Genomic DNA, 14,628 nt, shown 5'->3' on the forward strand with positions numbered 1-14,628 from the left:
AGTGTGCAAACGACCTTTGCTGAAATGGGTTCATTCTTTCAGGATTGAATACCAAAACAGGCAGGCAGTTTCCTGAAAAATTAAAAAAGCCTAACTTATTCCCAGAGAGCATTTATAAATAGTCTTTTAAAATAATAAACATGACAGGTTTCGTGGAGCCTCATCATATAAGGATCTAGGACATTCTGGTATCTACACTAGCTCTCCTGAATAGCTGTGTCCTTATAAGATATCGCACCTCCTTTTTCTGAATAAATACAGAATCCATTATTTTATATAATTTCTGCTTCCATGGAGAAGGAGCAAGCCTTCTTCAAGACTTAAGCTCTAACTCCCCAAAGACAGTCAGAGGAGGTTTGAATCTGGGTGCAAAGGACACTCAATATACATTTCCCTCTGGTTTCAACTAACTTAGGTTCAGTAAATTTCAATTAGGGGAAATTCTCTGTCATATCCTCCTGTATTTAAAGCAAAAGTAGAGGACTGCCCTGGTGGCCTAGGGGCTAAGTCTCAGTGCTATCACCGCTACAGCCTGAGTTTGGTCCCCGGACAGAGAGCTGACCCACATGGTGAAGCAGACCTCTCCTTTCTCACCCGCTGCTCCGCTCAGCAATTGTATTTCAGTAGATCCACCTGTTCTGCTCCCCACTCTGTCTCTGGTGAATCCTCTCATCCCCTGCACCGCTGGCCTATACCCCAGTTCTTCTACCCACAAAAAAATTTAAAAAACAAAGCAAAAGTAGAAATAATGGCAAAGAGTCTTCTAAGGATTTTAGAAAGGATTGGCAAAGGTCACTGAGAAATTTTACAGCCATTTCTACAAACTGCAAATGGCCTGTGACCCCAGCCTCGGGACTTGCTGTCTTCCTCCTGTGTTGTAGCCCGAGGGAGTGAAATGCCTTATGTCTTGTTTTACTCAGTGGAAAATATGTACATTTTATATTTCATGTCAGAAAATCACCATGTCTCTCATGACTATCGAGGTTTTTGAAACGTACATGTATATGAATTTAATTAAGCTGTGAGCCACTGACACTTTCATCTGATGTGAACATGTCTCTAGTGTATTAAGGGGAAGCCTGATTTGCTTTCCAGGCATTCACTTTCCAACTAATTATTTCCAGAAATACATGTTATTCCACAGAGCAAAGTACCAGAACTTGATAAATATTTGATTAAATATGAAATCCCATGGAATCAAATGATCAGATTGTGTGAACTACCTCTTAGAGTTATATAAAGGGAGAAATCTAATTTATTTTTGTAACATAACCCAGAAGTTTTTTCCCCCTATTGTTCTGTTACCTGTCTCGTTCAGCTTTTCCCCTACTTTATTTTCTCCCAGCTCTTTGACATTTGTTAGAACACTAAGTATATTCTGTCTGTATTCATCCCCACGGATGCTTGTTTAAAATGTTTTTTCACTTGTGTCTTCTGTTTTTCCTATGTCATCTTTCACTATACTGTGTGTGGGACATGGTTTCTCACCTACTCATGTGCCATTAAAGATGCAGTATTAACAAACTGGCTTCTATAAAGTATCCATATTTGCATTTATTTTGAAACCCTTAAGGCAGCCTTGCAAATAAGCACTAAAACCGTACTAGTCCATAAAAATTGTTTGCTCTACTCACCTGGCACAGACGGCTAAATGTTTGGTGTGCTCACCAAGTGATTTGCTTGTAACTAATAGTTTTTTGTAAAGAGGAAATAAGGCTTTTCTTTCTCCCCCAGTGCTGACAATTATTAAGGATGTTGTGCCCACACTGGACGCGTTGTGGAGGGCAGCAGTGTGGTGGAGTTCTCCAAGTGCAGTCCCTTTGCCTTCTGCCTGAGGACTGAGAAAGATTCATTCACTGCGCCCACCTCAGTTTGTTTCTATATATCATCCTCTCCCACCTGTTTCAGCGCCTTGCTGTTGCTGCTGTCAGCCAGAATGGAGGGGTGCTGCTGCTGCTGAGTGCAGTTGCTGTATAAGCCGGGAAACCTCTGCATCTCTACTGGCCTGTTCCTATGTAATCTTTGCATAATGTTATCCTTCTCTCTCTTCCATTTCCCTGTCACCAACCCCTATAGAGTCGGGATATAAGCCCAGAAGAGATAGATTTAAAGAATGAACCTTGGTATAAATTCTTTTCGGAATTGGAGTTTGGGAAACCGGTAAGTTAATAGCTTCAGTGGTTATAGACACCTTTTTAAATGATGCTGTTGATGCATTGTTGCTGCTAAAGAATCACACCTCTGTGGAGGGAATTCAGGAAGTGGAAAGCAGCCGTGTCCGTGGTCAGTAATGGGATTATCTATTCCCACTCCAACCCGTAAGCTTTCCATTGCTTTACTTCACCAAGAAAGGGGCATGAGCTCTGGGGGTATTTGTTGCCAGAAAAGTCCAGAGAGACATGACGAATCGTCACTTATCTTTGCACCTCCCGCCACTAGCAGTAAATATCACCGGTCTGTGGATGGCCTTTTTTCAGCTGTTGGTCCAGTTTCTTGATGAGACAAGCAGGGAAATGCATTACACACCGCAGACAGGCATTGTCATGGCCAAAAGTGACATTTTAAAAAGCACACAAGCAAGGGAAATGCCCAAGTAGGCCAGTGGGCCTCTCTCTGCACATGTGATCCACGAATACAACCCCATTGTGTAGGGAAAGGGTTCTCTGAGTTAGGATAATTGTTCCTAAAATTTGATATGAAAGTTAAGAACGCTAGCAACTTTAGTGTTCAACCAAACATTCTGAAGATTCCCTATAATGTGTCTGAGCTGGATTTGGTACAAACTGATTTTTAGCACTTCAAGGAGGATTTTCTTAGCCCTGCAGCCAAAAGAACACAAAACATAAAGGACCCTCAAGCTCATTTTTCCACTGGAGATGACAGGAAACTAACTTTTAAGCTCCATTTACTTTAAACTCTTTAGATTGTTACAAGTGCAGAGAGAATTAAAATTTTCTATTAGGTGTTTGAGACTTTAAACATTGAATCAGCTCTTGAATCACTGTGGTTTGGGATGATAGTTATATTTGCAGAAAGTTGTTAATTTATTCATTGAGTAAAATGTTAAATTCCATGATGTGTATTTTTCATTAAGTCGAGGACAAAAAGAAATTAAGCAGGTTCTCTAGAACTTCTAATTTGATTTGCTGATGCTGAGCCTTGTTTGAGAATTCAGGCATCTTCTGAGTTAGCAGCACCTGACTTTGGAGCATCCTACTTGTTAGAAACAGGTGTTCCTCACACCTTCTCTCGGCATAGCTGCTAAGCTTTCCTGGGTGAACAGCGCCACCTACTGACCAGTGAGAGAAGCGTCTGCCCAAGGTCTGGCGCTCTCTTTCCAAAGCTGTAGCCTACACTGCACTTCTTTCTCCTCTTTCTTCTCTGCTATTCACCATTCAGATATAGGCAAATATTCCACAGTATCCTAACCCTTTTCCTTTTCTTCTTTTTCTAAAAACTTGCTTAATTATCTGGCAGAAAAATTTTTTTTGATATGTGAAGTTTCCTCCCCACGCTGCCCGCCCCCCCTCCCAACAAAAAGCAGGATTGGTATATGTAATAATAATAATGCCATATTTTCATCAAGGAAAACTAAAATTTGAACTTTAAATTACATGTGATAGAGTCTGTGCCAGTGGTTTTTAAAATCCCTTGCAGAATCCACAATTTTCTAGCCACTTCTTCATTTGCCAAATATTAAATTAATTTTACCTGCAAAAATTAGCTTTTAAAAAAAGTTGTGAAGCATTTTTTTTCTAGTTGTGATTGGTTTGTTTTTCTAAATATATTATTACAAAGAACACTATTTTTGTTAGCAGTACATAGTATTTCAGTCCCTGCATACATTAAATTATACTTTATGTGGATAGCTTGGCTAATTAACCTATTTCTACTGGAAACTGGTTTGAGCACCCATCCAAACTAATGTTGAGAACAGTCTATTTGGATATTGGGACCTTCCCATGATTTGTATGCCTGCCCTATTGCTCTAACTGCCGCTTAATTATTTAAAGACCTCTTTTCTACATGGTCCATACGTTTCTTGCAAGGGCACAAGAGTCCTCCTTAAATAAGACTACTTCATTTTGTAAGACCCTTTAAAGTGATCAAAGATAACACTGGTGAAAGTTGTCAAAATTACTTGCTCAAGGTGCACATTCTGAGGAACAGTTTTAAGAGAGACTGTTCCTTATGGATCAAGCCAGCCTGCTTGGTATCGAGTTGAACCAAGCTGAGGAGCAGATGTGACTTCCAGAAACTGGAGAGAAGATATGGTAGTGAGAAATTTCCTCACTTCTGTCCTACCCCAATTACTCTGGATCCCATAAGAGACGTAAATAAAAGTGGTATGAACCATGGACGTTGTTTTGGAACATTTTTCAGTCATTCAGAAGCAGAGTAAAAGTAAAGCTCTTACCACATCGTGTGGATCATCACTTCTACTTCCCTTCCACACTGACTCAGGACCCAATTCCCCTGAGTGAGTGAAGCCTTCTAGACTTCACTAGAACACCCACTAGAACACCTTTCTTCCTCCACCCTTGCTATTTTAGCAAGATACTGCTTGCAATTGCCTTTAGCTCTAGCAAATTGTTGTAGAATATCAAATAATTCAAGACTCCAGTGACCCTATTTAAGGGAAGATTATTTAAAACCAATACAATGTATAAGCATTGTCCTATTTTTTGCAGAAAATAAGAAAATGTGTAGGGGGTACCTAAGTGATATTTTTTTAAGTCTGCTTCTCTAGATGAATAATCTAAGTGTATTAAGTGCATGAAGAAAAACGATAATTGTTAGTAGCACTTACTTTGCAAATACACACCTACAGAGATCACCTCACTGACCTGGGTCTAGCAGTGGAGAAGCACTTTGGTGCTCTCCCTCTGCCCCTCACCTCTACAGAAATTGATGTGATTTCTCTAAGTGAGCTCAAGCAATATGTCACAATGCAAACCAGTTTGAATGCTTCCATTGAATTGGTTATAATGAAATTTGCATGGAATTCAAGTTATTCATGATTTCATCTCCTCTGAGGTCACTATATAAGACATGTCAAGTTGAAGTAGGTAGAGCAAGAAGGTCCACTCAGGAAAAAAATAAAATAAAATAATACCTAGGTGGGATAGTTAATGAAATATCAGGAGGAAAATGTCATTAATTCAATAATTTTTAAAAAAGCCAGGAGTTTCGCTCTATGAGAGGGTCCAGATTTAGAAGTGGCTTGTAACTTCTGAATGTCCTATCCTCTGAACTCCTCCCTCGTTAAACTTACAGTTCTCCCTGCAGACTTCTGTCTAAGGAATGTAGCTCTAATTGCAACATGAAAAGTTAAAGAAGAAAAAATGATACCCTTATACCTACTGCTTAAATTCAAAGTGTAAACTCTTCTTCCTAAGGGAAAAGCGAGGTATATATGCTCTATCACTAGCAGTATTATCGAAGTCCATTAAACTGTTAAAAGGAGATTTTGAGAATTAACTAGTGAAATTGTTATATAGTGCTGTACTTAACATCCATTTGTTCATGGAGTTCATTGCCACAAACCACAGAAAGCACATTTAGATCTACCCTAAATCTCTACATCACACATTTATTAACACATAATGAATTTTACAAGGGGAATGTCTGCTTCAAAAATGTAGCATCTCCAGGGTCAATCTTAGTTTGAAAAGAACGATGAGGAATTTGAAAGTTTCTATTTTTATTTCAATGATGTTAATGCTTTTTCTCTTATTTCTTCTTCTTCTTCTTTTTTTTTTTTAAGTTTTCAGTATTGGGACTCCAATGATGATTTTACTCTTGAGACATAGAAATAAACTTCCCAGTTAATGTGTGCAGTCCCCAAATTTCTGCAGGGCTCTCCAGACAGCCAGCGTCCCTAGGTGGCCTCCTTAGAAGGCAGAGCCCCATCCTTGACTTTGAGTTCACCTTTCTGTGTTGAGACAGTTCTCCTAGTGTGCCCCTCTTTGTTTGAGCCAGTCTCCATGTTTGTCTTATGTCTTTATGCTCATTTCTTCATTTCCTCCTCTGCTTCCCGTCAGCCTCCCAAAAAGATATGGGATTATACTCCTGGAGACTGCTCTATCCTTCCTAGAGAGGATAGAAAGGTAATTCTGCCGTGCGGCCTCCGTGCTGTGTGTGTGCTCCTAGCCTGGTTAGTGCGAGTGTGTCGTGGGGCTTTTTTCCTTTTATTTTCTTAAACTACTTTTTTTTTAACTTGATAACTATTTTTTTTTTTTTGGCTTGGTGATAAAACATGTTACAAAGACTCTAAGGCTTATACTAATGTTTAGAGGTTTTTAAAGCAATTGTTTATTCTCCTGATGTAGTATTTGTCGCAGTCACCATTTTCTGAAATGAGTGAAAAATAGGGGTTTCCTGAAAGGTAGGTTTTATGGTATCTGTAGTTCTTCTCTTTAGCAAGTAGAATAGAGTTTGGAGCTCTGGTTTCTTCGGGATTATATTTTCTATGCCTAATGTTGCATTCCGTTTTCCTGTCCTTAACTGATTTCTAGTGAGTTCTTGTGTTTTAGTCATGCCATCTCTGCCTTAGTAAAGTTTAACACTAAAACAGATTCATGTTTCAAACTTAACCTTCCATTCCTCTTCCTTTCCTCTAAACTAAAACATGCTTTCCCATCTTTTCTTTCTTGAACCAGACTAATCTAGAAAAAGATCTCAACCTCTACCAAACAGAGTTAGAGGCAGATTTAGGAAAAATGGAGACGCTTAATAAAGCACCCAGGGCAGACCTGTCACAGGTATTTCCCGATTTTTCTCGTGCCATCCGTTTCTTTTCCAGCTGTTTTGTTTTCTTCTTGGTTCTATGGTTTTCTACGTAGTCGAGGCAATGAATGGTTATGCTGGTTATTCTGAATCTGCATGGCTTTCTGACTCCTGCTTCACCTTCCTCTCCCCACAGCTTCATTTTTGCCTGGATCTCGAGCTTGGCATCTTCCTAAAGGGGGATTTGTCAAACACATGGGGGGTGGCTGGTGCTTTAAACTCCTCCCCTGTCCTCCTTTCTCTTCCTCTGCTTTCAGGGGTGATCCTTTTAAGTTCCCTTCCTTTGCCCCTGTATACCTTCTCTGAATTTTCAAAGAGCCATTTTTGGGGCAATTTCCTTGTTGCCTTTGCAGCCCTGGGAGATACCAACCTCAGAGATCATTTTCAAAGCGCAGCAGCGGTGCTGGGAGTGCCGCTGCGTCCCTGGCACTGGCAGAGTCATAGTATTTGTAATTTGAAAGGTCAGAAAGTTCTCAATGAAAAAAAAAAATGCACTCCAGAGGCCAGATGATCTGGCCACAAACAAGCATTTGAAACTCAACCTGCACTGTTATTTTTAAAGGGTGCTACATCCGTGTGGTTTTTAAAGGCTATATCAGAAAGAAAGAAAGAGAGTCCAAGGTAAATGGGTTTCTAAGGGGGAAAAAAAATACTAAATGTTTAGATAAATGCTTCCTAGGGCTCCCTGACAAAACAAAGGAGCTACTTCTAAGGAAAGGGTATTTTTATAGAAAATAAAAAAGGAATATAGACGCTGCTGCAGAGGCCAGGAAGGTCCACAGACTGGCAGGAAAAGTGGAAAATATTAATCATGGGATTTTTAAGTAGAACTATGACAAGGAGGGTTGGATACAAAGTCATTTTGGTGCTAGAGACTCAAACCAGGGGAGGGACAACTAAACCAGGGCATGCTGGCAGCAGCCTTTGAGGACTGGATGAGAAAGTCAGACTCCAGCAAACTGCAAGCAGATTGGGGGAGGAGAGTGGAGAAACCAGAGTTCCTGAAGGATGAGGTAGCCATCAGAGGTCAGCAGTTAGGCCCAGGATCCCTTCAGAAATGGGAGGAAGCACAAAAAGGTAAGCAGAGTGCACCCAATAGAGGCAGACAGGTGATGGGTGGGGAAGGTGGGCACCCAGGAAAGAGTGGAACCAGCTGTGGCTGTGCTAGCTCTGAGTGAGAGGAGAGGGCTGCAGGTAGGTACTGAATGAAGCTCAGGCAGGACAGGACGGGGACGCTGAGATTAGAGATGAGTCAAAAAACAAACGGGAAGGGGCACTTTTCAAAGCAGTCTCAAATAGGGCGGGTCTGGAAGGCAGCTAGGGAGCTACTGCATTAACTGCAAATCCCCAGGGGCCGAGACTGCTTCCAGTACCCAGAGCTTTGCCCAGGACACGGCAGGCGTAAAGAAGTATCTGGTGCTCAAATGAATCTTCACATTGTCCTGTTACCTGCTGCCCGTTAGTCTGACAGGTGCTGAGGGAGATTTTTAAGTGGATTTTGCCTTCATGCCCATGACTGCTCACTCACACATAAATAAAGCTCTCCAGCCGTGCCTGTAAGAGCTAAATGAATATGTGCTAATGATATGCTAAATGATAATGCAATCTGCCCCGAGTGCCAGCAGAGAGAGAACTCTGGTGGAAAATCAGGGAAAGCTGCTCACAAGTGGAGCCGAGAAAGGACAGGTGGAACCTAGGGAGGAGGCATCCCTTCGAGGCATGGTGAAGAGCCACGAGTGAGCATGGGTAGGATGCATTAAAGGGATAAAGGAGACAAGCTTAGCTGTTACAGATCATTTGGGGAGGTAATAATACAGATAATTTGGTGGGTTTAGGAAAAAAAGTTGACCTGAGGCTCTAAAAGTATGACTCAAGGGATGGCTTTGCTCTCAAGCCAAGGATGAAGCGAAGGGAGCACCTCCCGCTGGAGGGTGAGGGCAGGCTCGAGGCTGGGTCTGGCAGCCCAGGTGTGGAGAGGTGAGCCCTGTGCTCACGTGCCACCAGCATGGGGGGCGGGGGAGGGTAGAGGTCACATAGGAAAACAGTGGGAATTTTAATTGGCATGAAGAACAAAAAAGTTGAGGGGTACCTCGAGGATTTGGTCAGGCAGCTAAAAGAATAGGGGCTTCGTAAGAAGGATGGGGAGAAAATCGATGTTGAGGTAAGCTGGGATTCATTTTGGCTCGTTGACTTTTGAGGTGTTGGGTATCAAACAGGGAATATCCAACAGACTTAGAAACCTACGGGAACAGCGAACGAGAGAGGGGCTTGCAGAGTCTGCTGGAGCAGCGAGGGGGAAGCCCTGGGAGTAGATGAGTGAAGGAGGATCCTGTTGAGCAAAAGGGATGAGAGATCAACAACCACTGGGGATGTGGGGTGACACTGAACAGGAAAGGGGTGTCAGAGCAAGGACAGTGCAGGGAGGGAGGAGGAAATGGGGGTGACGGAAGGAGAGGAGAAAGACAGAAAAACTTCCTCCAGAGAAGCCCCCAGAAATAAACTCTGAGGCAAAATCAGTGCATTTGGTAACAGACAGGCTTCTAAAAATGTTGGAGGTTGCTGGGTGGGAGCTGGAGTGTGGGAAGAAGAATCAGGCCCTCCACCCCCACCTCTGGCACAGCCCTGGTTGAAGACGGGGTGGTGGAAGGCAGGAAGTGGGTGTTCCCAGCAAGCTCATTAGCGTCCAGCAAAGATGTTTCCAGGTGGGGCCCAGAGCATCATCTTCCAGCTGGAGCCAAGGGTCAGCAAGAGCGGAGAGACCTGTAGGGCACAGGGCTGTGAGGAAGAATACTGAGGTAAGAGCAGGGCCCCCAGGAGGAGAGGAGGGACCTGGACAGAGGGGCCCTCAGAAATGAAAGGAGACAGCAGGTTGAGGGGAAGCGGTTCAGCAGGCAGGCAGGGTGTCTGGTAGCGGAGCCCCAAATGATGGCTGCCTCCCCTCCCTGTCATCTCCTTCCCCCACTTTCACAATCTCTTCCTTTTCTTTGACTGGTATTTTTTTTCCTCCTTCCCCTCCAAGTAGCTCTTCTCCACTGAGCTCATTTTCCTTCAAGTGGTCATTATTAGAGCTAGGAGTGTCCATAAAGTTAACTTTTACATTGATATATTCAACTACCACATTATTTTTAAAACAAATATATTGAACCCTTTGCCTTTTTATTTCTAAAACAACAGACACCCTTAGCTGCATAGCTAGGTTGTTTTTCCTCTGCATGTGCCCCTTGGCTCATTGTTTTCTTCCCTTTGTGGAGTGGCCTGTAATTTTATGTTCCCCGACTCAGACTGAAATGATCAGTAATAGGTGTGTGAAACTGAATTTCTTCCCATTTCCATACTTTTAAAACTGCAAGGATAAGCAAATGATCTCAACAGAGAATGGGCTCTCAAAGTGCATTTTTGTACATCTGTACCGAAAGTGTTGGGTGACCCTTTCTCTGGATGTGGCTTCTGGGGTGCATGAAGGAGTCTGTGGTGGGCTTGGCAGTGGGGCTTGAGGGCTGGGGTGTTGTGCTACCCTCATTTCGAATGCATGTTGTCAAATGGAGGGCCGGCCGCCAGGGGCCGGAGATGGAAGATCCATCCCTAAAGCAGGGAAGCCACCTCTTGACCACCACCCCCACCCCTGCCCCACGTGGCTGCAGCCGCCAGAAGGCAAAAGACCAGAGAAGGAGAGAGACCCTGGCCTGACACCCTCCTCCCAAAGACAGAGCCCTGCCTCCCAGAGGCCTCACCTAAAGTGGGAATAGAGAGGGAAGACTTTCTTTGCCCCTGGGCTTAAAACATCTAAGTCAAAATAAATCATCTACACTCTTGTTTTGTTTTTTCTTGACATTTACAGAGCTCCGCTGTCAGCCCCGCTCCGGAAATTTCTTCAGAGCCTCCTGGATAGTAAGTTGTCACTGTTTACGTGGCTTAATGTATTAAATGTCAGAAATGGGAAGAGGCTTGTGTTTTGGGCGCAAGTGTGTTTTATTTGAAGCAGTCTAGTGGTTTCAGATGATGTGATAAGTAGCGATTTAATTATTTTTCTTTTTAACCGCCTCAAGTTATTTTGTGATGGTTCATATTGCCTTTGTTCAATTTTTTCCTGTGTTGGCATCTTTACGTTCAGAATGTGAGGGTTTTTTTTTTTTTTTTTGTCTTTCTACCCCATTCACTGATTCCTGGGGAGGAGGGGCTGTGACTGAGATAGCCCCATCTTGTGTGAAAGTGAGGGGTGGGTTGGGGAGGAGTCCTTGGTTGGATCTGTCACAGGAAGAGGGGCCTGCGAGGGCACTGGCTTGTCTGATTCTCAGAGATGTGAATTCATTTCCCCATATCAAGTCTCAGATTCTGCCAGGACTGTGCACACCCACACCCTCACTTCTTCTGGGGTAAACCCAATCCCTTCCCCTCCCCCAGACCATCTGACTCCTCTGCCAGATTAACTTTTCTCAGTATTTGGCCACGCAGCTATTATCCCAGCTAAAAACCCGCTCGCACGCCCCCGCATGGTAAATAGCGAGCGTCTCTCTTGTATTAATGGACCCTGCCTCATTCCCAGTCTCATGTTAGCGCCTCTGTGGCACTTCCTTCTGTTGCTGTATACCCCGAATTGTATTCCTGTACTCTTATTGCTATATTCTTATGACTGCTAATAAAGCACACTCCTTCAGGGCAAGGATTGCGTCTCTCTAAGGCATCTGTACGGGCACCAATATAGATTGGGACCTTGTTCTGGCAGGATCCTCTCCTTATCACCCTATCTGCATCTCCTCTGAACTAGGACAAGGAGGAAAGGCACAATTAGTGCCTGTTCCTTTGGGGTTGGGTAAATCCACAATGTGTAAAGTTCACCTGTTCAAATAAAAGCCTGACTCAGTCTGAATGCTCATATTTAGGCAGATATTACAGCCATTTGGGCATGTCCTGCCTATCTTGCCAAAGAAAACATTTTGAAAGAGTGGTTTGATTTGAAAGTCCTTCAGCTGGGATTAGAGTATTTCAGAGGGTAGGGACCAAATCTCTAGCTAGATCCACTCTGTTAATTTTTTTCTATATGTATTAATATACCCCAGAGGATAAGGAGAAGTCACTCGAGAAGCTGACACAGGATAGTGCTGGAGGACAGATCCATCTTGGAGAAGGCCGAGTGTAACTGCATGTACCCTGGGGTTGTGATTAGCCTCCAATGAGAGTCCTCAAAACTCACACACGAGTCAGTTGGGACCCCTTCTTTTTCTTCCTCCAAGCTGGGATCTGAGACTCACTGTTTTTATTTTTTTTTTTTAAGATTTTTTAAGTTATGCATACAAGAGCTGGAGTGTGGACCAGAAGCCTCCCTGGTGGTACAAGGGGTAAAGTCTCAGCACTGTGAGGCTCACTGTTTTTAAAGAGCTAGCTGAACCATGACTTCAGCTCCAAGGATGATAACTAGGCCCCCTAGGTCCCAGGAAAGTGTTTTCAGAGGTGAAACTCAGCAGATGACTTCAGGCCATCGGCATATAAAGGACTTCTCTCAGACCACAGCTCCCAGCGAACTCCTCACTCCTCGGTCCCTGAGGCCACCTGTTCCTTGAGACAAGTGACAAAGCTTATCAGTTCTGTCGTCTGACTGCTTGGGGTCTCTGCACCAGTCTCTCCCTGCCCTTGCTGTTTTCTGGGCTATACAACCCTAACCCTAACCCAGCTGCCTGGCCCCTACCCGGCCTCCCTCCACCTCCCTGCTACCTTGAGTGACTGAATTCTTTAACTCTGCTGGATCTGAAGCACCATGCTAGCTATTACAATGGGAACATAAGATGTAGTCCCTTAATAGTTTGGGGAACAATACATAGATGTTAGTAAATAAATGAACTAAGTAGCAAATAAATGAAGTAGACTATAAGGTTTAAAAAGTGTTTAGAAGAGAAAGCAACTCCCACAGGCTGTCCAGGTTAGGAGCACAGGTCTTGAATGAAATAATAATTGTAATTTACTGACCACTGACTATGTGCCAGTCCTATGCTTAGCATCGTGTATGTACTTTGCCTCATTTAATCCTCTCAGCATTCCTGGATCAGATGTCGTTTCTGATCACCATTTTTGAGGTGAAGAAATAGACACTAAAGGCAGTGTAACACCCAAGTTCCACAACTGGTGTGTGGCAGCATGATAGCCAGAGTACAAAAGTTCTAGTTCAGAGGGCTGATGTCAGCAGTAAACATTGTTTCACCTGGACTTACTGATTCATGCTTCACCTGCAACATACTAATTCAAAATTGTGTAATAAATTAACAGAAAGCATGCTAAGATTTCCTGGGGTTTTTTGAGTAACTAAACAAACAGTGTAAGCAACTATTTGTGTTATTGTGTTAGCAGGACTGAACCGAACTAGTACGAACTGCTTAAAAGAGCATATTGCTTTCAGACACTGGGTATTTGTGAATGTGAAGATATTTGATGTGCAATTTACCCAGCATTCTATATCATCAAAATAGGTCTCTGTAGATTCCATTTTTTCAGCCGTAGCCTAGCTCTCATGAAAGACTTGGCAGAGATAAATGAGTTTCCTCTTCCTGCTGTTCAACTATTTGGGGATTTTTCAGTAATTCAGGCTTGGTTTTCTCCCAGTTTGTTCAAATAAGATTTTTCCATATTTGGAATTGGTGAGGAGCCAGCTTATATGCAGTGCCTGACACATAAGGCGAGTACATAATAAATATTTGCTGAGTGAGTACATCTATAAGTCTTCATTAACCACATGGAACTCCCTTGCACTGAGGCAGGCAACTTGTGAACTGAATCTGGGCCCCTCACTGCATGAGTGGGAATAACCAGCTGAAAGAAACGCTAGCAAGACTTGACTTACCCAAGAACTGAGGAGAGAGAGGCCAGAGATGGCCCAGGTTCAAAAACTTGTCATCATTGGAGAAGTGAGGGTGTTGTTCTGAATTCACTTTCCTAACTTGAACTGCCATTTAGAATTTTATTAACATGATCCCCTCTCACAACATTAAAATAACCTGGGAATAGAGTGCCGAGTCCTATTATTCCGAATCCTAATGCAACTACCTCTCGTGATATATTTTTTATAGCTGCAACCACAGTGCATGTTCAATTTTGTATTTTACCTCCATACAGTTATCAGAGCCATAAATCAACAGTTTAGCTGCTCGTTATTTTCACTATTCTCATTTCAGCATTGCTCAACGGTACTACATTTTTTGCCTGACCAAAGAGCTTTACTCTTGTTGGCCAGAAGGTGGCACTCAAGGGCAAGCTGCCCTTTCCTAAGAGAATGACGGTGCCCTAGAGAAAACACACTTTCCCCTTAATCTGACTTAAGGTCAAATCTCAAATCATTACCTGGGGAACCATACGAAATATCAGAGAACCCTCTTGGCCTTAAAAATGTGTCCGAAATCTATATGTATGTGGGCATTTAATTTTATAGAGTCATTTATTCCACTGATATTTATGGAGCAAGTAGTGCTAGGCACCAGCCTTGCAAAGATTAATAAAGTGCGTGCCTGCCCTCAGAGGACTCAGCATATAAGGGGGAGACAGACTTGTAAATAACAAAGAGAATCCAGTGTGGCAAATACAATGATGGAGCCCCAGGAAAGAGGGACCTCTGTTTTAGAGAAGAGGAAAGGAAAGCTGTAGGAGAGCAGAAAGTAAAAAAATGAATAATAGCATATTATAAATACAGAAGATTTTTGCTATGTGTTACAAAAGGCTATAAATGAAACTGCCCTCTCTAGATTGTCTAGACTCCTTCCCCCAAAGCCACAGTTAAGAAGTTCATTTTTTTCCCTCAAAACAACAAATGGTTTTGAACAGTAAACTCCCCAAGGTTGGAAATTCTTTGTTTCCTGT

At 42.9% G+C, this 14,628-nt stretch overlaps 1 protein-coding gene across 1 annotated transcript in view; it reads left to right on the forward strand.

Moving 5' to 3' along the window:
• The first annotated feature begins 962 nt into the window (after positions 1-962).
• Positions 963-14,628, forward strand: part of LOC119234213 (sorbin and SH3 domain-containing protein 1-like) — a 57,796-nt gene continuing 44,130 nt past the window's right edge. The window contains exons 1-4 of the mRNA XM_054690407.1: positions 963-983; positions 2,077-2,160; positions 6,663-6,764; positions 10,628-10,677. Coding sequence (XP_054546382.1) covers positions 963-983; positions 2,077-2,160; positions 6,663-6,764; positions 10,628-10,677 — 257 coding nt within the window. The remainder of the gene's footprint in view (positions 984-2,076; positions 2,161-6,662; positions 6,765-10,627; positions 10,678-14,628) is intronic.

The sequence above is a fragment of the Talpa occidentalis genome, unplaced genomic scaffold (genome assembly GCF_014898055.3).
Source record: "Talpa occidentalis isolate TD23 unplaced genomic scaffold, MPIMG_talOcc4v2.1 talOcc4.8, whole genome shotgun sequence".
Lineage (NCBI taxonomy): Eukaryota > Metazoa > Chordata > Mammalia > Eulipotyphla > Talpidae > Talpa > Talpa occidentalis.